This window comes from Heptranchias perlo, unplaced genomic scaffold (assembly GCF_035084215.1).
Source record: "Heptranchias perlo isolate sHepPer1 unplaced genomic scaffold, sHepPer1.hap1 HAP1_SCAFFOLD_529, whole genome shotgun sequence".
NCBI classification, from domain to species: Eukaryota; Metazoa; Chordata; class Chondrichthyes; order Hexanchiformes; family Hexanchidae; genus Heptranchias; species Heptranchias perlo.
This window is the reverse complement of record NW_027139547.1, coordinates 135525-159964: the sequence shown is the minus strand read 5'-3', so window position 1 is coordinate 159964 and position 24440 is coordinate 135525. Positions and strand designations below refer to the sequence as shown.

At 48.0% G+C, this 24440-nt stretch overlaps 1 protein-coding gene and 2 non-coding genes across 3 annotated transcripts; 2 read left to right on the top strand and 1 right to left on the bottom strand.

Moving 5' to 3' along the window:
- Positions 1 to 576: 576 nt before the first annotated feature.
- Positions 577 to 15625, top strand: LOC137314981 (zinc finger protein 271-like). Its single transcript, XM_067979948.1, has 3 exons — positions 577 to 729; positions 3202 to 3352; positions 8397 to 15625. Exon 3 carries the CDS (start codon positions 8745 to 8747, stop codon positions 10482 to 10484), a length of 1740 nt encoding a protein of 579 aa, XP_067836049.1. The 5' UTR covers positions 577 to 729; positions 3202 to 3352; positions 8397 to 8744; the 3' UTR covers positions 10485 to 15625.
- On the top strand, positions 13917 to 13990 carry trnat-cgu (transfer RNA threonine (anticodon CGU)). Its single transcript has one exon. It is a non-coding gene; the product is annotated as a tRNA-Thr (tRNA).
- Positions 15626 to 21663: 6038 nt separating the features above from the next.
- Positions 21664 to 21735, bottom strand: trnaa-ugc (transfer RNA alanine (anticodon UGC)). The gene has a single exon. It is a non-coding gene; the product is annotated as a tRNA-Ala (tRNA).
- Between the last annotated feature and the right edge of the window lie 2705 nt (positions 21736 to 24440).

The following is a 24440-nucleotide window of genomic DNA, read 5'->3' as shown; positions in this document are numbered from 1 at the left end:
TGGGGCCTGAGGCCGGGGACTGGGAGTCGGGGAGGGGCCTGAGGCCGGGGACTGGGAGTCGGGGAGGGGCCTGAGGCCGGGGACTGGGAGTCGGGGAGGGGCCTGAGGCCGGGGACTGGGAGTCGGGGAGGGGCCTGAGGCCGGGGACTGGGAGTCGGGGAGGGGCCTGAGGCCGGGGACTGGGAGTCGGGGAGGGGCCTGAGGCCGGGGACTGGGAGTCGGGGAGGGGCCTGAGGCCGGGGACTGGGAGTCGGGGAGGGGCCTGAGGCCGGGGACTGGGAGTCGGGGAGGGGCCTGAGGCCGGGGACTGGGAGTCGGGGAGGGCCTGAGGCCGGGGACTGGGAGTCGGGGAGGGGCCTGAGGCCGGGGACTGGGAGTCGGGGAGGGCCTGAGGCCGGGGACTGGGAGTCGGGGAGGGGCCTGAGGCCGGGGACTGGGAGTCGGGGAGGGGCCTGAGGCCGGGGACTGGGAGTCGGGGAGCGCCTGAGGCCGGGGACTGGGAGTCGGGGAGGGGCCTGAGGCCGGGGACTGGGAGTCGGGGAGGGGCCTGAGGCCGGGGACTGGGAGTCGGGGAGGGCCTGAGGCCGGGGACTGGGAGTCGGGGCGGGCCTGAGGCCGGGGACTGGGAGTCGGGCCTGAGGCCGCTCTCGGGTCGCTCGGTTCCTGCGCGGTTTCCAGGGGCAACGGATTCCGGGCCCAGGCCCAGCGACCGTTACTATGGGCGGCCTGGTATTATGGGATGGAGGGAGAGGCCTGTCCCCAACTTTAGTTCTTTCAATGTGGACGCCGGGCAGGGTGGGATGTGTCGGAGGTCCCCGGGGTGTTTGGGTCACGGGGGGAGGGGGGAGACAGGCTGAGGGTGGGGGGGACTCGGTTTGGAGTGAGGGAAGAGGGGGAGACAGGCTGAGGGTGGGGGGGACTCGGTTTGGGGTGAGGGAAGAGGGGGAGACAGGCTGAGGGTGGGGGGGACTCGGTTTGGGGTGAGGGAAGAGGGGGAGACAGGCTGAGGGTGGGGGGGACTCGGTTTGGAGTGAGGGAAGAGGGGGAGACAGGCTGAGGGTGGGGGGGACTCGGTTTGGGGTGAGGGAAGAGGGGGAGACAGGCTGAGGGTGGGGGGGACTCGGTTTGGGGTGAGGGAAGAGGGGGAGACAGGCTGAGGGTGGGGGGGACTCGGTTTGGGGTGAGGGAAGAGGGGGAGACAGGCTGAGGGTGGGGGGGACTCGGTTTGGAGTGAGGGAAGAGGGGGAGACAGGCTGAGGGTGGAGGGGACTCGGTTTGGAGTGAGGGAAGAGGGGGAGACAGGCTGAGGGTGGGGGGAACTCGGTTTGGGGTGAGGGAAGAGGGGGAGACAGGCTGAGGGTGGGGGGGACTCGGTTTGGGGTGAGGGAAGAGGGGGAGACAGGCTGAGGGTGGGGGGGACTCGGTTTGGGGTGAGGGAAGAGGGGGAGACAGGCTGAGGGTGGGGGGAACTCGGTTTGGGGTGAGGGAAGAGGGGGAGACAGGCTGAGGGTGGGGGGGACTCGGTTTGGAGTGAGGGAAGAGGGGGAGACAGGCTGAGGGTGGGGGGGACTCGGTTTGGAGTGAGGGAAGAGGGGGAGACAGGCTGAGGGTGGGGGGGACTCGGTTTGGAGTGAGGGAAGAGGGGGAGACAGGCTGAGGGTGGGGGGAACTCGGTTTGGGGTGAGGGAAGAGGGGGAGACAGGCTGAGGGTGGGGGGGACTCGGTTTGGGGTGAGGGAAGAGGGGGAGACAGGCTGAGGGTGGGGGGAACTCGGTTTGGGGTGAGGGAAGAGGGGGAGACAGGCTGAGGGTGGGGGGGACTCGGTTTGGGGTGAGGGAAGAGGGGGAGACAGGCTGAGGGTGGGGGGACTCGGTTTGGGGTGAGGGAAGAGGGGGAGACAGGCTGAGGGTGGGGGGGACTCGGTTTGGGGTGAGGGAAGAGGGGGAGACAGGCTGAGGGTGGAGGGGGACTCGGTTTGGGGTGAGGGAAGAGGGGGAGACAGGCTGAGGGTGGGGGGGACTCGGTTTGGGGTGAGGGAAGAGGGGGAGACAGGCTGAGGGTGGAGGGGGACTCGGTTTGGGGTGAGGGAAGAGGGGGAGACAGGCTGAGGGTGGGGGGGACTCGGTTTGGGGTGAGGGAAGAGGGGGAGACAGGCTGAGGGTGGGGGGGACTCGGTTTGGGGTGAGGGAAGAGGGGGAGACAGGCTGAGGGTGGGGGGGACTCGGTTTGGGGTGAGGGAAGAGGGGGAGACAGGCTGAGGGTGGGGGGGACTCGGTTTGGGGTGAGAGAAGAGGGGGAGACAGGCTGAGGGTGGGGGGGACTCGGTTTGGGGTGAGGGAAGAGGGGGAGACAGGCTGAGGGTGGGGGAACTCGGTTTGGGGTGAGAGAAGAGGGGGAGACAGGCTGAGGGTGGGGGGGACTCGGTTTGGGGTGAGAGAAGAGGGGGAGACAGGCTGAGGGTGGGGGGGACTCGGTTTGGGGTGAGGGAAGAGGGGGAGACAGGCTGAGGGTGGAGGGGACTCGGTTTGGGGTGAGGGAAGAGGGGGAGACAGGCTGAGGGTGGGGGAACTCGGTTTGGGGTGAGAGAAGAGGGGGAGACAGGCTGAGGGTGGGGGGGACTCGGTTTGGGGTGAGAGAAGAGGGGGAGACAGGCTGAGGGTGGAGGGGACTCGGTTTGGGGTGAGGGAAGAGGGGGAGACAGGCTGTGAGGGTTTCAAATCAGTAAAATAGGTCCTTGAAATGTGGCTCATTCCAACAGACAGGTCTCCTGGTCAAACCAGTCCCGCCCTGGGCTGTCCCTGGATTAACATGAGAATGGACAGGTCCCTGAGGGAGACCCATTGAGATTCAGTCTAATATCTCAAAGGCTGAAGCAGGGAGCTCCCCGGGGGGAGGGGATGGCCGTGTGTCTCGTCCCAAACCCTCCCCAGGGGCGGGGACAATCTCTCAGTCTGCCGGGGTCCTCCAGCCTGTCCTGAGTGTATTTCTCTCTCTGTCTCTCTCCCAACTTTTCTCTCTTTTTAGATTCTCTGGTTTGTAATCGGGATTTGTGTTTCAGTGTTGGTGCTGAGGGATTGTCGGTGTAACTGGGAGAGGGAGTGGGAGGGAGGGAGCTCTGGGCTCTTGCTGTGCCTTTTTAATCCCTTGTTTTTGTATTTTAATCAATTCCCTCTCTCTCTCTCTCTCTCTCTCTCCCCTCAGGAAACTTTTCGATGAAATGCTGCAAGGAGATGATCCAGAAAGAGACATTTTGTGAGAAGGAGGAGGAGGAATCCTGGGCCAAGAATCGTTCTCACCGCTGGGGACTGACTGACTGAGACCTTCACCGCAGCCTGGACCCGATGGGGGCCACGTGAGTAATGTCTTGGTTACTCTGGGGGATCACTGGGACATTCTGGGGACACTGGACGATCACTGGGACATTCTGGGGACACTGGGGGATCACTGGGACATTGTACAGGAGCTGACACTGAGACACACACTGACCGTCTGACAGTGCAGCGCTCCCTCAGTACCGACCGTCCGACAGAATATCACCATCTGTTCGAGCCCAAATTCCTCCCTTCGTTCATTGCAAGTGCAACTTTTCAGAAATAACACAAAGTGGATCAAACTATTATTCAGAGGCTGACAATGTGACATATCTCGGGTCTGAATTGAAATTAAAAGCACTTTCAGGGAGCGTCCTGCAGCACGCAGAGAGCCGAAATGTGAAAACAGCCTCCAAATGTTTTCTTAGTTTGAAGTTTAATTTTTGAAAAGGTCACCGACAACTCAGAAAAAAATAGTGTTAATTCCGAAGCCATTTTGGGCCCCCATGTGAAATTGTATTGTAATGGAACCACACAGACACATGGGGAAGCTCGGGAGCAAACTGATTGGAATTTGAGATTTTAATCCCATATTCATTTGTGGCACAGCTCAGCTCAATTCAAACCCAATGTCTGTGCAAGGGACACGTGTCTCCTGACTGTACAGTCTGTGTGTGTGTGTGTCTCAGTCTCACTGGTCCCATAACATAACTTTAAAGCAGTAAAATTAACCAGAACCTGCTCCAAAGACAAAACCGATCCAGATCTTGAAGGTGTGATGATTTCCTCCTTCTCTCTGCTCTGTTGGTGGGAGGCTCATTTCCAGTCCCAGGTATTTGTCTATTCCCCATGTCTGATGGGTTGGTTCGTGTGAACAGTTTGTCAGAGAGTGTTTCACTGCCTCAGGGTGTTTACAGAGAGAGAGAAGCAGCTCCCATCCTGGTCTGAAAGACCCAGTCAATGAGAGATTTATAAAACAATCCAGCCCAGTGGAGTTAAACCTTGTCCCCCATTAATCCAAACACACCATATTGTGAGCAAAATTCAACATTTCACAGGGCCAGTGAGTCCCTGACACGGATTGTACCCACCTCCCTAAACTCAACACAACTCGTTACTGTAAAAAGTGTCTGTCAAAACACAGCCCGTTTAGGGACTGAACCCCTCAAATAACCGTTACACTCAACATTGCAATCTCTCAGTGAATCGTTCCCTTTTACCCACTGTGTACTGTACACGTACAGGAGCTCACACTGAGACACACACGGGCCGTACAGTATCAGACAGGAGTGAATCGTTCCCTTTTACCCACTCTGTGCTGTACACGTACAGGAGCTGACACTGAGACACACACGGGCCGTACAGTATCAGACAGGAGTGAATCGTTCCCTTTTACCCACTCTGTGCTGTACACGTACAGTACAGTTGTGGTGGTGGTTGTTGTGGCGGCCCAAACGCAAAGGCCGCCGCTCTGGCATCGCTCTGGGATCTCCGGCTGCACCCTGGCCTCACTCTGGGCTGACTGGGTGCACTCTGGGACCCCGGCATTACTCTGGGGTCACTGGGACATTCTGGGGTCACTGCGGGATCACTGGGGACACTCTGTCGGCCTCTTGCCGCCATGTGACAAGATGGCGGCGGCGGCCATTTTTTCCAAGATTGTGGCCGCGCTTGCCGCCATTTTGTCCAAGTTGGTGGCTGCGCCTGCCGCCATTTTGCCCAAGATGGCGGCCGCGCCTGCCGCCATGTTTTCCAAGATGGCGGCCGTGCTTGCTGCCATTTTTTCCAAGATGGTGGCCATGCCGGCCGCCATTTTGTCCAAGACGGACTCTGCGCTTGCCTCCATTTTGTCCAAGCTGGCTTCATTTATTATATAAATAATTGAAAAGTTTAAAATGTAATATAAATGACTTAATAGTTTCATTCGTTAAATAAATAATGAATTGCTTATTTTATTATATCAATAATTAAATTGTTTTCAAGTGTTTAATTTATAATATGAATACTTCAAATGTCTCATTTATTATGAAGAGAATTCAATAGTTTAAATTATTCGATTGATTAATTTATTATATAAATAACCAAGAGTTTAATTTATTGTATAAAAAATTCAATAGCTAAATTAATTATATAAATCATTCAATTGTTTAATATATTATAAATAATTCAAGTGTTTAATTTTTTATGTAAATTATTGAATTGTTTAATTTATTATATGAATAATTAAATTGATTAATATATTTGATAAATAATTCAGTAGTTTAATTATATAATAATTCAAGTGTATAATTTAATATATAAATAGCTCCGTTGTTTAATTTATTGTATAAATAATTCAATTTGTGAATTTATTATACAAATAAACAAGTGTTTAATTTATTAATGAAGCATTCAAGTGTATAATTTATTACATAAATAGTTCATTTGTTCAATTTATTATTTAAATAATTCAACTGTTTAATTTATTATCTAAATAATTCAATAGTTCAATTTATTATATAAATAATTAAAAGGTTTTATTTATTAAATAAATAATTCAATAGTTTAATTTATTATATAAATAATCAATTGTTTAATTTTTTACATAACGACTTCAGTTGTTAAAATAAACTATTGAATTATTTTCATAATAAATTAAGCATCTAAATAATTCAATTGATGAAATTATTATACAAATAAACAAGTGTTTAATTTATTATATAATAATGCATGTCTAATTTATTATAAAAAACAATTGTTTAATTTATTATATAAATGATTGAACTGATTATTTGATTCTCTAAATAATTCAATTGTTTAATTTATTATATAAATAATTCATGTTTAATTCATTATATAAATAATTCAAGTGTTTCATTTATTATATAAAAAAATCAATTGTTTAGTTTATTATATAAATAATCCAAGTGTTAAAATTATTATATAAAGAGGTCAAGTGTTTAAATTATATAATTAATTCAAAGGTTTAACTTATCATAGAAAGATTCAAGTGTTTATTTAATCATATTAATAATCCATTATTTAATTTATTGCATGAAGAATTTCAAAATGTTATTTATTATATAAATAATCAATTGTTTAATTCATTATATTCATAATGAATTGTTTAATTGATTATATAAATAATTCAAAGGTTTAACTTATCATAATAAATTGTTTACTTTATTATATAATGAAGTCTCGTGTTTAATTTATTAGACAAATCATTCAAGTGTTTAATTTATTATACAAATAATTCAACTAAATATTGAATTCTTTATATAATAAATTAAACGAAGGAAAATTTATATAATGAATTAAACTATTGAATTATTTCTACGATAAATTAAACACTTGAATCCTTTATATAATAAATAAACACTAATTGTTTATGGAATAAATTAAACAATTGATTATTTAATGAATTGAACTATTCAATTATTTATGAAATGAATTGAACGATTGAATTATTTATATTATAAATTAAACACTTGAATTATCTGCTTCCAATGTCTTTGTTTTTCGGCCTGGTATTAAGATCATCAATGGCGGCTGCATCATCCAGCATGCAGCGCGGTTCAGATTGTGCCCTATCTGAATCTGTGGAGCCCAGCGCGCAGGCGCAGTAGTGACTCATAATCGGTCAGTGTGTCCTGAGCATGCGCGGCCAGTCGAGGCTGCGGGAGGAGCGCGTTCGGTGCAGGTCAGAGGATCGGAGCAAGAGGCTCAATAAACCCCGGGGCCCGGGTCCGGGCTCAGGCCCAGGCTCAGGCTTTACAAACCCCGAGTGCGGCCCCAGACCCGAATATAAAACAGTGAACATTATCCCCCCCTCACTACCCGCCGGGAAATGAAGGGGAAATGGGGATCGGTCAGGGAGCGTCTGTAAATGAAGGAGGAATGGTGATCGGTCAGGGAGCGTCTGTCAATGAAGGAGAAATGGTGATCGGTCAGGGAGCGTCTGTAAATGAAGGAGAAATGGTGATCGGACAGGGAGCGTCTGTAAATGAAGGAGAAATGGTGATGGGTCAGGGAGCGTCTGTAAATGAAGGAGAAATGGTGATGGGTCAGGGAGCGTCTGTAAATGAAGGAGAAATGGTGATCGGTCAGGGAGCGTCTGTAAATGAAGGACAAATGGTGATCGATCAGGGAGCGTCTGTAAATGAAGGAGAAATGGTGATGGGTCAGGGAGCGTCTGTAAATGAAGGAGAAATGGTGATCGGTCAGGGAGCGTCTGTAAATGAAGGACAAATGGTGATCGGTCAGGGAGCGTCTGTAAATGAAGGAGAAATGGTGATCGGTCAGGGAGCGTCTGTAAATGAAGGAGGTATGGAGATCGGTCAGGGAGCGTCTGTAAATGAAGGAGAAATGGTGATCGGTCAGGGAGCGTCTGAAAATGAAGGAGAAATGGTGATCGGTCAGAGAGCGTCTGTAAATGAAGGAGAAATGGTGATCGGTCAGGGGGCGTCTGTAAATGAAGGAGAAATGGTGATCTCTATACCTTTAGTCATCCAGGGAGCTCTAGCTTTGGATGCTGTTCCTTTCCTCCTCGTGGGAATCTGTCTACTCTGTACCCAAACCCACTCCTCCTTGAAGGCCTCCCACTGTTCAATTACTGTTCTGCCTGCCAATTTTTGATTCCAATCCACCTGGACAAGATCCCTTTTTAACTCACTGGAATTAGCCCTCCTCCAGTTAAGAATTTTCACATTTGACTGTCCCTTGTCCTTTTCCATAACTGTTCTAAACCTAATGAGATTATGATCACTGCTGCCCCACTGAAACATGCTCCACCTGCCCCACTTCATTCTCCACACCCAGCCCACTGCTGTACTCACACTCTCTCACACTCTTTCACACACTCACACTCTCTCACACTCACTCTCTCACACTCTCTCTCACACCCTTTCACTTATGGTTTAGGGCCACTGAAAGATGATGCGATGGATTTGGATTTCAGCACAGGGAGGAGGGAGAGTGTGTGGGACGGGGATTTACAGCTTTGAGGAATGAGAGAGGAAATAATGTTCCATAGAAAGTAAAGTTATCTGATCTGAATTTCTATCCTGTAGTTACAGTGATAACTTTTATAAACTACTTTTACAGGGGAGGATTTGCAGAGGGAAACTCAAACCAAAGATCACGTCAAGATCTGACAGAGTCACTCGATTCATCAGGACCTGAATATCATCGACCTTTGAATGTGGAAGGAGAAATGTTTGTCTGTTCTGTCTGTGGGAGATGATTTTAGACATCAGTGTGAGTGGAAAAGCACCGAGACACACACCGAGTGAGAGTGTTCCAGTGCACTGACTGTGGAAAGAGCTTTAACCAGTTACACAGCCAGAAAAAACATCGCACCGTTCACAGCGGGGAGAAACCGTACACGTGTTCTGTGTGTGGACGAGGCTTCAACTGATCATCAACCTGGAGAGACACAAGGACACCCAGACCATGGAGAAACCGTGGAAATGTGGGGACTGTGGGAAGGGATTCAATTACCCGTCCAGGCTGGAAATTCATCAACACAGTCACACTGGGGAGAGGCCGTTCACCTGCTTCGTGTGTGGGAAGGGATTCGCTCAGTCATCCACCCTGCTGACACACCAGCGAGTTCACTCTGATGAGAGACCTTTTAAATGTTCTGACTGTGAGATGAGGTTTAAAAGCAAACTTAATCTGCTGATACACCAACGTACCCATACTGGGGAGAGGCCGTTCACCTGCTCCGTGTGTGGGAAGGGATTCACTATTTCATCCAGCCTCCAGACACACCAGCGAGTTCACACTGGGGAGAGACCTTTTAAATGTTCTGACTGTGAGAAAAGGTTTCAATGCAAAAGGAACCTGCTGACACACCAATGTACCCACACTGGGGTGAGGCCATTCACCTGCTCCGTGTGTGGGAAGGGATTCACTCAGTCATCCCTCCTCCTGAAACACCAGCGAGTTCACACTGGCGAGAGGCCGTTCACCTGCTCCGTGTGTGGGAAGGGATTCACTCGGTCATCCACCCTGCTGACACACCAGCGACTTCACTCTGATGAGAGACCTTTTAAATGTTCTGACTGTGAGAAGAGGTTTCAAAGCAAAAGTAATCTGCTGAAACACCAACGCACTCACACTGGGGAGAGACCGTTCATCTGCTCTGTGTGTGGGAAGGGATTCACTTGGTCATCTGAGCTTCTGACACACCAGCGAGTGCACACTGGGGAGAGGCCTTTTAAATGTTCTGACTGTGAGAAGAGGTTTAAAAGCAAAATTGAACTGCTGAGACACCAACGCACTCACACTGGGGAGAGACCGTTCATCTGCACCGTGTGTGGGAAGAGATTCACTCAGTCGTCCATCCTGCTGACACACCAGCGAGTTCACACTGGGGAGAGGCCGTTCACCTGCTCCTTGTGTGGGAAGCGATTCACTCGGTCATCCATCCTGCTGAGACACCAGCGGGTTCACTCTGATGAGAGACCTTTTAAATGTTCTGACTGTGAGAAGAGGTTTGAAAGCAAAATTGAACTGCTGAGACACCAACGCACCCACACTGGGGAGAGGCCGTTCATCTGCACCGTGTGTGGGAAGAGATTCACTCAGTCATCCAACCTGCTGAAACACCAGCGAGTTCACACTGGGGAGAGGCCGTTCACCTGCACCTTGTGTGGGATGAGATTCACTCGGTCATTCATCCTGCAGAGACACCAGCGAGTTCACTCCGATGAGAGACCTTTTAAATGTTCTGTCTGTGAGAAGAGGTTTAAAAGCAAATTTAATCTGCTGACACACCAACGCACCCACACTGGGGAGAGGCCGTTCTCCTGCTCTGTGTATGGGAAGGGATTCGCTGGGTCATCCACCCTGCTGAAACACCAGCGAGTTCACACTGGGGAGAGGCCGTTCACCTGCTCCGTGTGTGGGAAGAGATTCACTCGGCCATCCAACCTGCAGAGACACCAGCGAGTTCACTCCGATGAGAGACCTTTTAAATGTTCTGACTGTGAGAAGAGGTATAAAAGCAAATTTAATCTGCTGACACACCAACGCACCCACACTGGGGAGAGGCCGTTCACCTGCTCAGTGTGTGGGAAGGGATTCACTTGGGCATCCAACCTGCTGCAACACCAGCGAGTTCACACTGAGAGACCTTTAAATGTTCTGACTGTGGGAAGAGATTTAAAATCAGAAACGAACTGCTGAGACATCAACGCACTCACACTGGGGAGAGACTGTTCACCTGCTCCGTGTGTGGGAAGAGATTCACTCGATCATCCCACCTTCTGAAACATTAATTTGTTGACACTATTGAGTGACCTTTTAATGCAGTGACTGTGAGAAGAGCTTTAAAAGCAGAAATGAACTGCTGACACATCAACGCATGCCCATTGGTTGAGAGACTGTTCACCTGCTCCGTGTGTGGGAAGGGATTCACTCAGTCATCACACGTGCTGAGACACCAGCGAGTTCACGAAATGAGCAGGTCCAACGAGCCGGTCTGTAACACAGGCCAATGACTCAGTGCAGCTCGTTACCCAGTCACAGGGCTCCGTTATAGCCTCTCCTGTCAGTAACACACAAAGAGAAATTGTAAATCTGAAACAGAAAGAGATAATGTATAACACTTCATATCAACCACCAGTTTTTCCCTCTTTCCGGCTTTTAAAACAATCTGTTTCACAGTTTGTCAAACCCGAAACAGCCTCTGGGATTTGCTGATTGAGAATTTCAGTGGAAATTGGGACCGTCATTAAATATCGGAACAAATATCCCCGCTGAGGTTTCGGGATTGTTACTGGTTTATTTGTATCAGTGAGTGGCCAATTTTAAACTTGGTGAGGGTCTAAACCGAAGGTAAGAGCCTGGGATAGACAAGAGATTCTTCAATGTATCAAGTTAAATTACACTGATTCCACCAACACTGGACATCACATCCCTCAAACATTGTTACCTGTTACTGTATAAAACTGGTGAGGGTGGAAATGGGAAATAACTGAAGAAAACTTCATTGTATCAAAGTTAATTCTGATCATTATTATTATACAAACATTCGACAGCCTATCCCTTAAAAAGGACCCAATATCAAACCAGTCCCCAGTCCTTGGGCCTGTGCCTATGTTGTGATTTGCACCCGCTTCTGACTGACTTGGTATCAGACGCACTCCCGTCAACAGTAAACGGATGGAGCCGGATCCATAAGAGAAAAATGAGGACCGACCTCCGCGGTTCTCCCAGAGTGCGGGAGGCGGAGTAACAGCATCAGACAGAGAGATCTCTCTAAACCAGCCGCTGCCGCCGGAGAGAAGCGAGTCCCGTTCCGAGCCGTGTCTGTCAGGCGCCCGCTGACCCTCTCTTCACTGAAGGGGACCGATTCAGCACCAACTCACACACCCACCATTGGATCATTGAATCACCTTCAACACCTGAATTACATCACCACTTAATCCTCTATACACGAGGAAATACAAACCTTGTCCACGCAACTTGCCCTCATAATGTTACCATTTTAGCCCCGGTATCATTCTGGTCTTTCTGCGCTGCACCTCCTGCAAGGCCAATATATCCTTCCTGAGGTCTGGTGCCCAGGACTGAATGCCGTACTCTAAATGTGGCCTTAGCAGAGTTTATAGTATTCTAACATAACTTCCATCCTTTTGAATTCCAGTTCCCTTGAGATAAAGGCCGACATTCCATTAGCCATTTTAATTATTTTTTGCACCTGTCTGCCAACTCTTCGTGATTTCCCGAAGGATCTCTGCTCACCCACAGTTCCTGGCTTCTCACCATTTTGAAAATACTCTGATTTATCTTGCTTAGGGCCAAAGTGGATGGCCTCACATTTCCCCTGATTGAAACTTTGTACAGTCTGGGGCTCTTTTGTATCGAAAATAGAAGTCCTGATATGGGACTTTACGATTATGCAAGGGTTTGATAGGTCAGATGTAGATAAGGTGTTTGTACTTTTGGGAGTGGGGACGTCAGAACTTAGGGCCATGAATATAATAGTCATCAATAAATCCAATCTGGCATTCAAGAGAAGCATATTTATCCAGAGAGTCGTTAGAATGTGCAGCTCGCTCCCACAAGGAGTAGTTAATGCGAATCGCATGGATGCATTTACGGTGAAGCTGGATAAACACATGGAGGAGAAAGGAATATTCGGGTTTGCTCATCGGGTTAGATGAAGAGGGGTTGGAGGAGGCTCGTCTGCAGCATAAACACCGGTATAGTCTAGTTGGGCCGAATTGCCTGTTTCTGTGATGTACATTCGATGTAATTCTATGTAAGCTCCATCTGACACAGTTTTACCAACTCACTGAATCTATCAATTTCATTTTACAACTTTATGCTCCCATCTACACTACTCACTGCACCACCTAACTTGGTGTCGTCGACAAACCTGGATATACCGCTCTCTATTCCTTTATCTGCCTCATTTATACAGATCCCTGGGGGACACCACTAATCAAATCCTGTCAATTTGAGTACATACCCATTAACCCTGCTCTCTGTCTCCTACCTCCAAACCAACTCCCTCCCCATGTCAATGGGTTGCTATAAATTCCACGTGTTCTCATTTCTGTTCACAGTCTCTGATGCTAAACCTTAACGAATGTCTCTGGAAGTCAATGTACACATAACACCCATAGACACTCCATTATTTACCACGTTAGTTACATCTTCAAAACGGTCAACTAGTTTCGTTAGACTTGACTTACACTTTACAAATCCATGCTGACTCTCTCTGATCAATCCATGTTTATCCAAGTGCTCAGTCATTCTTTCCCTAATAACAGATTCTGGTAACTTCCCCACAACAGACGTCAGACTAATAGGTCTATAATTTCCTGCTTTATTTCTCCTACCCTTGATATAAAACAGAATGACATTGGCAATTTTTTCAATCCATGGAACAATTCCTGAATCAAGAGAGTTTTGAACGATCATGACTAAAGCATGTACAATTTCCTCACCTATTCCCCTTAGTCCCCTGGGATGGTCACCATCAGGTCCTGGAGATTTGTCTATCTTTCGTCTCATTGTTTTCTCCAATACCATTATTTTACTTGCACTGAATCCCCTTGATTTATTTTCAGTTTTCCTCGTGTCTCTGGTATATTGTCCTCATGCTTTTCTGTGAGTATCAGCAACTCTGCCATTTCCTGATTTTCAATTACAATATCACCTCCATCTGTCTTTAAGGGCCCACGTTATTCTTAGTCACCCTTCTTTCTCTTAATGTACGTGTGAAAACCTTGAAAGTTGTCCTTAATTTCACTCACAAGTTTTTCTCGTTTTCCCTCTTTGCACCTTTTACGATTTTTTTAGTTTCAGCACCAAAATAAACAACACTTCACTGTGAAATTTGCTCAATTAGTTCTTCAGTGTCAGAGCGAGAATTGTCCATCCCGAATTTATTTAAAGTAACAAACAGAAGCACAAATATTCATTCGTGTATCAAAGCACTGATGGACACAGAAAGATAAACACAGCTTGAAATGCAGTCAGTATCGGGATTCACAGGGAAACTGGCAAGTGAAAGAGACAAAGATAAAACAGTCTGAATCATCAACAGAATGTGACGTGGAGCTGATAGATATTAATGAGAGGAGGTGGGAAACGCTCCCATGAATTGGCTCCGTGGCTTAGTTGGTTAAAGCACCTGTCTCGTAAACAGGAGATTCTGGGTTCAACTCCCAGCGGTGCCTTTGTGTAATTCATGGTGTTTAGTGAATTTGAGAAGCACACAGTGCTGTGTTTTGTTCAGGATCCAACACGGAACTGATCAGGAGGTCTCTTCAAAAATGCCTTTTCATGATACAGTCAGCCCTCTCATAGAATGTGTCCGTGATACGTTCTTGTTTCTGGGCTCGTTAAGGTCGGGGTATAATTCTCGATTCGAGGTTCATACCCTGGAGAAGCCCTAATTTGGAACTAGACTTTTGATCCTTGAACTGCGGTTCAGACTTTTGCAAAGAGAGAAAAGAAGTCCCCAAATCACTCCACCTGAATCTCACGCGGTCTCGGAAGAAGTTCAGTTCAAACAATCAGGACTTTAAAGGCACCTCAATGACCTGCACTTTCATTGAACGAGCTTTGCTTCCAATTGCATTCGACCTTGAAACCGCTCTGGGCTTTCATCTCACTGAAGCAGATTGTGGCCGCTCTGTATCTGTGAGCATGTCGGTGACGAGGTTAGCTCTGATATTAGTCGCTTTCAATTTTTAAGATCTCACCAAGCTCAGGGAAAAGAAACCGGGAATCGAATTGTCCCTGTAAGTGATGAATTGAAGGGATTGGTGCTCCAAGCAGATCTGGAAAATGCGCAGTGCGGTTGCTCAGGAATTCCAAATCCACCCTCTCACCACTCGGCGATCATATTAACTGAGCTTTACTCTGGCCCAGTGTCACCGCGCTGAAATCGAGTATTTCTCCGGCACGTTTCTCTTAACTTCACAGTTGCTGGTTTAAGAGTGAAGACCGGCTCGTTGGATTTTCACTCCTGCAAGTTTCAACCATTCATTTTGCAAAAGTGAACTGATAGTCGACAGCTGTTATATGGGCTCCTGCAGTCTCAAGGTTTAGCTCATGGAATTACACATTTAGCATCGGGCTTTTCCGCTTGTCTCGGTGGTGTGAAAGTTTGATGATTCGAGTCCTTATTATATTTTTCCTCAGGATTCATCGCCTCAAAGTTCCAGGGTTTCAATGTGTGTTTTGTCTGCAAGAAAATGTACCGTGATCATTGCCGGCTGAGCAGGGCTGATATTTCACCATTTACCCTGTGGTCGGAAATCAGGCACATGAATCATATAAAGGAATGGAACATTGGCTTCACAGAAATCACAATTCATCTTGAGACAAGCCCCCGAAAGGCCCGAAGGGAGGTCACACTCGCAGTAGGAGAGCTGGTTCGCTGTGACAGAGAGATTTCTGCAGTGAGTGAGACCAGACTGTTTCTATTTTCAGAGGATAAATGTCACACCCTTTATTTTGGAAAAGCAAAACGGTGGGGATTTTTATCACAGCCCGATGCCTTTCGTGTTGGATCAGATGTTCCCCGTTGCGTTACTTTCATCTTCATCGGAGAACCGGTTCGGGCGTTCCTGTGATAAGCGGCAACAATTGCCTGTTAATGTTAAATTTAACAACGGCTACACTGAGCTTTCAATCCCACTCTTAAGATGCAGTCTGTAAAATGATGAAATTTCATCACATGCAAAGCACAAAAATCTTATAAAAGTTTTGACTGACTCTCGGTAACCACGTCAGCATCTCCTTCAGTCTGAAATAGAAAGTTATCGGTTGATTAATGGTGATTAAAACAGTCATTCAACTACGAACAGGGTTTAATTAGCTTCATGTAATTATTTATTAAGTTCATAACTCTTGTTAAAGTTAATTCCCTGATTGGGAATGGAACCACTCGGCGGTGGGAGCACTGAATTTTCTCCGACAGGATTGCGCACGGGACACCTTGGGACACTGATTCTCTGATAGTTTACTGGGTAAAGGCCCTGATCCCTGGTCTGTGCTGATTCTCTGATAGTTTACTGGGTAAAGGCCCTGATCCCTGGTCTGTGCTGATTCTCTGATAGTTTACTGGGTAAAGGCCCTGATCCCTGGTCTGTGCTGATTCTCTGATAGTTTACTGGGTAAAGGCCCTGATCCCTGGTCTGTGCTGATTCTCTGATAGTTTACTGGGTAAAGGCCCTGATCCCTGGTCTGTGCTGATTCTCTGATAGTTTACTGGGTAAAGGCCCTGATCCCTGGTCTGTGCTGATTCTCTGATAGTTTACTGGGTAAAGGCCCTGATCCCTGGTCTGTGCTGATTCTATGATAGTTTAGTGGGATTCATTCCGTATCTGTCAGTCTCTGGTACTGTGTGAGAGTGTGGGATTCATTCTGTATCTCTCAGTCTCTGGTACTGTGTGTGAGTGGGATTCATTCTGTATCTCTCAGTCTCTGGTACTGTATGTTAGTGTGTGATTCATTCTGTATTTCTCAGTCTCTGGTACTGTGTGAGAGTGTGGGATTCATTCTGTATCTCTCAGTCTCTGGTACTGTGTGAGAGTGTGGGATTCATTCTGTATCTGTCAGTCTCTGGTACTGTGTGAGAGTGTGGGATTCATTCTGTATCTGTCAGTCTCTGGTACTGTGTGAGAGTGGGATTCATTCTGTATCTGTCAGTCTCTGGTACTGTGTGAGAGTGTGGGATTCATTCTGTATCTCTCAGTCTCTGGTACAGTGTGTGAGTGTGGGATTCATTCTGTATCTGTCAGTCTCTGGTACTGTGTGTGAGTGTGGGATTCATTCTGTATCTGTCAGTCTCTGGTACTGTGTGAGAGTGTGGGATTCATTCTGTATCTCTCAGTCTCTGGTACTGTGTGCGAGTGTGGGATTCATTCTGTATCTGTCAGTCTCTGATACTGTGTGTGAACTTGGGATTGATTCTCTATCTTGTCAGCAGTGTGTGTGAGAGTTTGTGATTCATTCTTTATATGCAGTCTCTCATACTGTGTGTTAGTGTGGGATTCTTTCGGTATCTGTCAGTCTCTGTTTCTCCATGTGAGTGTGGGACTCATTCTTTATATACAGTCCCCAGTACTGTATGTGGGAGTTGAATTCATCCTAAATATGCAGTTACTCATACTGCATGTTAGTGTGGGATTCATACTGTACCTATCAGTCCCTGGTACTTGACGAGAGTGTGGGATTAACTCTGTGTCTGTCAGTCTCTAGTACTGTATGTGAGTTTGGGATTCCTTCTGTATCTGTGAGTGTTGGATTCATTCTGTGTCTGTGTGTCTCTGGTACTGTATCTGAATGTGAGTTTCATTCTGTATCTGTACGTAATTATTCTCTCAGATTACATTATTGCGTTCAATACTTTAGCTTTAATATCTTAATGTTTGAAGAGTTTTACTCCTTATTTAATTTGTAAATATGGACGAACTTTAGGATTTAATGTTGGAGGTTTTAATCAGATAATTTGTGTGCTTTTTGGACTACTATTAAATCTGCATCTCTGTGAGTAATATTGTGGATGATAATGACTCTTTCAAACTGATAAGGTGACATTTTTGAATTGGTTTGTAATGTGTAGATCAGTCTGTAGAAATGGAATACTGTATCCTTCAGTCTAATATTGTATGAGATTTTTGGACTGGTATATAATGTGTATCTCAGTCTGCACTAATAGAATTGATACTCTATCTTTAAATTTCATTCTACGAGTGCATTCTGAACAGGTATCTAATTTGCTTCTCAGGTTTGCTATCTTTCAGTATTTCTCAATCGATACTGTACGTGAGGTTTGGATTTGTCTGCAATTTGTAGCAAATGGTTCACTTTTCGAATGGATATTGCATGTATTAAAGTCATGTGTGAGAGAGTTCTGGGATAGTATTCAATTGGAATCTCGGGTACATTATTGGGATTCATTCTGTCCCTTTCAATCGGATACCATGTGTGATTTCTCTCTGGTATTTAATTCGTAGCTATGTTGCCCTATTGTGAGATTGACACAGTGCCTTTCAATCTGAGAGTGTGATTTTGGACTGGGATTTTTGTATCTACCTGTCAGCGGGACTGAGTTTGGGGCAAATGGAACAGTGTCTGCCTCACCCACTCTGACTGTTGGATTGAAATTGTGTCTCTGGAACTTGGGATCAGTGTGGGACTGACTACTTCTACTGTCTGAGACTGTGGAACTGATGACCTGTCTGTGTCTCTGTGCTCTGTGGGTGATAATGTACCTCCTGTGTGTGAGAAGGAGCTGGCTGCACTCCTCCTTGTGCCTCGGGTGGAGGAAAAATCATATTCATTCTGGATCATTCAAGGATTCGCCTGTGGAAAGAAAATGATCTCTTGTAACTCAAGAAACAGCGAGGTTGAAAATAGAATAGAGATCAGTTTAATATCTCTAATGATCATTTTGAATATCCACAAATGAAAACCAGTGATACAAACAGTGTCAGTGTCTGACTCCACTGCAGCACTCAGCTTCTGCACACCAGGTGTGTTGGGCTGTTTTACAACAATTTAGTGACATCCAGACACAACCCAACCCCTGCACTGATCCATGAATGGGACTACCCGATGGGGCAGGGACCTTTGTCCAGGTCAGGTTTCTAATCCCCTCTCCCATCGGACTAACCGTTCAACCGAAACCAAACAGCCGCTGTTTAAATTGTGTCCTTCACACTTCTCACCTGCTGCCTGCAATAGATGCTCTTTGTATAACTCCCCACATCCTTACTGTCCGGCTCTGTTTCCACTCTTCACTGTCCAATAACAATAAACAGGGTGAGACTGGAACTAAACCAGGACCATTCACTCCTGGTTTGGGGAGTGAAAGCAGCAATGGTTTTAATAGCAGGTTCTTCCCATCCTCTCTCCCTTCCCCTGGACACACCCTGTCCACACACAGCCCGAGAATGACCTCTCCCTTCCCCCCTCTCACTCCATGTTCCGGGACCAGTTCCTGATCCACTCCGCCTCTTACAAACAGCCCCCGGACTCACCCTGCCCTTCCCCCGGACTCAATGCCGATCTCTGAGCCCATCTGCGGACATGGTCCCGGAGCGATGAGCTGCTGTAACGAGGCTGCTCTTTGCTCCCTTCCCCCGGGGGCCGTGATCTCTCCATTCCCGCCTGTCTGAGCAAAGGAAGTGGGTCTGGGGGAAAGGTCAGAGGGAATGGGCTCCACAGGCAGTGCAGGAACAGGCACCAGAATGGGAAACAGATGGGATTCCACCAGTGCCTAACGCTGGAATCCAGACTGACTTTACAATCTCCAACTATTAAACTCGAGGTTTCCATCCCTGCTGTTTCTCTCGGGCTCTTTTGATGGGAAAGAGTCTTTCAGAGATAAAGTGAGCGGCTGTGGAATGAGCCAATGGGTTCTGTTCATTCTTGGCTCCCTTACTGATAAAGTCACGTTTGACTCCGAAACTGGAGGGAGGATTCCTCAAACCAATCCTGGAGAAACGGGGGAGGAAAGTGGGAGTCGGTGTATTTGCTGGGACCGTGTAGGATTAATATCAGGCAGCAACAGTCCCAGTTTATTTCAATCGGAGTGAAACTCTCGGTCATTGAGAGTAATACAGAGCGGCCCTGAGCTGCAAGATTGCAGAGGGGACAACATGCAAGACAGGGTTAAATGTGTGACACTGTCCCTGAGAGTGGGATTAATAATGTGTCTGTCTCTGAAATAATATCAGTGAGAGATGAGACTGCATCTTCTGTCACTCCACCTTGGAATAGAAATTGGAATGGAATATTTTCCAATTTGTTCCTGGGTGAAAACGGGACATTACAGGTCAGTTTCTCTCACTCTTTTGAACAGCATATGAAGGTGGGAGACTGTTACTGAGAGTGATACAGAGACACTGATAGGAAGTGTAATTCTGATACTGTGCCTGTCTGTTTTTATCTCTCTCTAGCGCTGTACATGAAGGTGGAATATTGTTACTGAGTGTGAACCGGACACACTGATGGGAAGTGTGAGACTGATACTGTGTCTGTTTGTCTGTGTGTCTCTCTCTGTCTGTCTGTCTTTCTCTCTCCCTAGTGCTGTACAAGGAGGCGGGATACTGTTACTGAGCGTAATATAGACACACTGATAGAAAGGGAAAGACTGATTCTGTGTCTGTGAACAGACCTCCGGTGCTATTGGTGAGACGGTCACTGTCCCTTTTACTGTATATCAACCGGTCTGACGGGGCATTCATCATTCGCCAGTCCTGTAAGGAAAGGTGGAGAGAAACCGTCTGTAACTGTCTGACACTGGACTGTCTGTGAGCGTTGAATTTATTCAGTCACTAGTCGTGTCTGGGTGTTGAGAACGGGATGGAGACGACACCAGTTACTATTATCTGACAGTCAGTCAGTTTAGCAGGAGAGAGAAACACAGAGAGTCTGGAGGAGCCCAGAACGGATAATTTGTATTTTCATCTTAACCAAACATATCACTGTGTGCGGACAATATAATAATGTAAAAGGAGGAGGACAAGGTGAGGCCCAGACAGCATTGAGTCTCATTTCACTATAGACGGACGCAGGACTGGGCACAGGTGAGGGTTTTGTGTTTAAAGATCACTTCACTAAAAACACCTTGACGATCTGGGGTAACAGACGGACATGACGGGCAGGAAAAGACCAGCTCGTTCATCAATCCTGCCCCACATGCCTGGAGCATCGTGACTGGACACTTCCTACACACACCACCAGCCCCACCCACCGGGAACATGGAATCTCCTGGGAGCGGTTACAAACCAGAAAAAAAACAGAAAAAAGGCGGAGAGCCAGCACCCACCGCACCGGAAAGAGTCAGCACCCACCGCACCAGAGAGAATCAGCACCCACCGCACCAGAGAGGGTCAGCATCCACCCCACCAGAGAGGGTCAGCTCCCACCCCACCAGAGAGGGTCAGCGCCCACCGCACCAGAGAGGGTCGGCACCGACCCCACCAGAGAGAGTCAGCGCCCACCGCACCAGAGAGAGTCAGCGCCCACCCCACCAGAGAGAGTCGGCGCCCACCGCACCAGAGAGAGTCAGCGCCCACCGCACCAGAGAGAGTCAGCGCCCACCGCACCAGAGAGGGTCAGCACCCACCACACCAGAGAGAGTCAGCGCCCACCGCACCAGAGAGAGTCAGCGCCCACCGCACCAGAGAGGGTCAGCGCCCACCGCACCAGAGAGGGTCAGCGCCCACCGCACCAGAGAGGGTCAGCGCCCACCGCACCAGAGAGGGTCAGCGCCCACCGCACCAGAGAGGGTCAGCACCCACCGCACCAGAGAGAGTCAGCACCCACCGCACCAGAGAGAGTCAGCACTCACCGCACCGGAAAGAGTCAGCACCCACCGCACCAGAGAGAGTCAGCACCCACCACACCAGAGAGAGTCAGCACCCACCGCACCAGAGAGAGTCAGCACCCACCGCACCAGAGAGAGTCAGCACCCACCGCACCAGAGAGAGTCAGCACTCACCGCACCAGAGAGGGTCGGCACCCACCGCACCAGAGAGTGTCAGCACCCACCACACGAGCCGGGAATGCATTCCAGATGCTCAGTACTCTGTGGGAAAAGAAGCTCCCAACATCCAGACTATTCTTCCCTCTTTGTGGTCGGAACGCCGGTCCGCTGCTTCCCCCCAATCTGTGAAACTGGAAAGAATCTTTCACTGGGCAAGCTGTTCAACCATGAGATGGGAGCCATTCAAACATCGTGGGCGCTCTCCCATTGAATTATATTCTGTGCGGAGCGTTCGGTTTTTCGCGAGGTGAAGAAACTCTTGTCTCTCCTTGTGTGTAAATGTGAGGCGAGTCTCAGATGATATTCTCACAGTTGAATCCAAAATTTGAAATGTAACTTGTTTGGAGATGCCGGGGATTGAACCCGGGACCTCATACATGCAAAGCATGCGCTCTTCCACTGAGCAACATCCCCACGGGGCAAAAGGTACCTGAGAAATAAACAAGCAGACACTTTAGAAGTGAAGCCGTGAGCTTTCTGCTCCGTCTCTCCAGGACATCGAGATGCCCAGCGGTCCCGCGTGTTCACAATGTTCAACCTCTGCTTCAGTTCACGGGGTTTCTGCTCCTCTTTACTTTGAACTTTCCAAAAAAAATCTGCGGAAATAAAAAAAAACCAATCGCTAATGGTCAGTGACAAGACTGAAATCCAACCTCTGAATCATAAAGTGAGATGGAAGAATGACAGAGCGTCAAACTGGAACAAGAGCTGGGACTGCTCGCTCGATATTGCACCGTCACACATTCCCCTCAGTCGGCGGCTGCTTTGAGTTGAGCTGTTGAGGGGACCGTGAGATGAAGTCCCGCTCCGGGACAATTTAATGCTTGTGGAGCCTCAGAAGTTGGAACTCGCTGAGCTCAAAAAACGTCATTCAACTTTCCGTGGGTAATTCTGGTGGAAAATTAATTAGGAAGATGCTGGGAGTTGAACCCAGGACCTCAACACATGCAAAAACATGCGCTCGACCACTGAACTAAATCCCCAGATTGCATAAAACTCGAACCAAGGAAAGAACTGATTGTCCTCAGTTTATGAGACCACCCGTGGTGGGTGTGCACTCCGCTCACTGCATTTTACTGGAAAAATAATCAATTTATATTGTGTAACTATCGCCCACTCTGCATTTTACTGGAGAAATAATCAATTTATATTATGTAACTATCCCCCACTCACTGCATTTTACTGGAGAAATAATCAATTTATATTATGTAACTATCCTCCACTCACTGCATTTTACTGGAGAAATAATCAATTTATATTATGTAACTATCCCCCACCAGGTTTTAGCTGTTGTCAGAAATAGTCCCTTCGTGGTCGCCAATTGTAGGATTTAAACCACTATTTTCAGGATTATAATCTAATCCAATCTAAGGACTGGTTCCTGACAACAACAAGATCACCACTGGTACTGGTATTACGGTTAAAGGCAAAACCGATTTATTAATCACATCACAATTAGTGCAAAAAGGTGATACTGAACAAAGAGAAATAGTGAGTGTTCCTTGAAACCTCGGAAGTGTCCCTCCAAGTGACTACGGTGCGGTCTCTCTCTCTCCCTCTCTCTATCCCTCCAAGTGACTACAGTGCGGTCTCTCTCTCTCTCTCTCTATCCCTCCAAGTGACTACAGTGCGGTCTCTCTCTCTATCCCTCCAAGTGACTACGGTGCGGTCTCTCTCTCTCTATCTCTATCCCTCCAAGTGACTACAGTGCGGTCTCTCTCTCTCTCTCTATCCCTCCAAGTGACTACGGTGCGGTCTCTCTCTCTCTATCCCTCCAAGTGACTACGGTGCGGTCTCTCTCTCTCTCTCTCTCTCTATCCCTCCAAGTGACTACGGTGCGGTCTCTGTCTCTCTCTCTCTATCCCTCCAAGTGACTACGGTGCGGTCTCTGTCTCTCTCTCTCTATCCCTCCAAGTGACTACAGTGCGGTCTCTCTCTCTCTCTCTCTATCCCTCCAAGTGACTACGGTGCGGTCTCTCTCTCTCTCTCTCTGTCCCTCCAAGTGACTACGGTGCAGTCTCTCTCTCTCTCTCTCTCTCTATCCCTCCAAGTGACTACGGTGCGGTCTCTCTCTCTCTCTCTCTATCCCTCCAAGTGACTACGGTGCGGTCTCTCTCTCTCTCTGTCCCTCCAAGTGACTGCGGTGCGGTCTCTCTCTCTCTCTCTCTCTCTATCCCTCCAAGTGACTACGCTGCGGTCTCTCTCTCTCTCTCTCTCTGTCCCTCCAAGTGACTACGGTGCGGTCTCTCTCTCTCTCTCTCTATCCCTCCAAGTGACTATGGTGCGGTCTCTCTCTCTCTCTCTCTGTCCCTCCAAGTGACTACGGTGCGGTCTCTCTCTCTCTCTCTCTCTGTCCCTCCAAGTGACTACGGTGCGGTCTTTCTCTCTCTCTCTCCCTCTATCCCTCCAAGTGACTACGGTGTGGTCTCTCTCTCTCTCTCTCTCTATCACTCCAAGTGACTGCAGTGCGGTCTCTCTCTCTCTCTCTCTATCCCTCCAAGTGACTACGGTGCGGTCTCTCTCTCTCTCTCTCTATCCCTCCAAGTGACTACGGTGCGGTCTCTCTCTCTCTCTCTCTCTATCCCTCCAAGTGACTATGGTGCGGTCTCTCTCTCTCTCTCTCTGTCCCTCCAAGTGACTACGGTGCGGTCTCTCTCTCTCTCTCTCTATCCCTCCAAGTGACTATGGTGCGGTCTCTCTCTCTCTCTCTCTATCCCTCCAAGTGACTACGGTGCGGTCTCTCTCTCTCTCTCTCTATCCCTCCAAGTGACTACGGTGCGGTCTGTCTCTCTCTCTCTCCCTCCAAGTGACTATGGTGCGGTCTCTCTCTCTCCCTCTATCCCTCCAAGTGACTACGGTGCGGTCTCTCTCTCTCTCTCTCTATCCCTCCAAGTGACTACGGTGCGGTCTCTCTCTCTCTCTCTCTATCCCTCCAAGTGACTACGGTGCGGTCTGTCTCTCTCTCCCTCCAAGTGACTATGGTGCGGTCTCTCTCTCTCTCTCTATCCCTCCAAGTGACTACGCTGCGGTCTCTCTCTCTCTCTCTCTCTGTCCCTCCAAGTGACTACGGTGCGGTCTCTCTCTCTCTCTCTATCCCTCCAAGTGACTACAGTGTGGTC

Excerpts from the sequence above, each read along its gene's own strand:
- LOC137314981 (XM_067979948.1), top strand. The coding sequence starts at position 8,745 with ATGGAGAAACCGTGGAAATGTGGGGACTGTGGGAAGGGATTCAATTAC.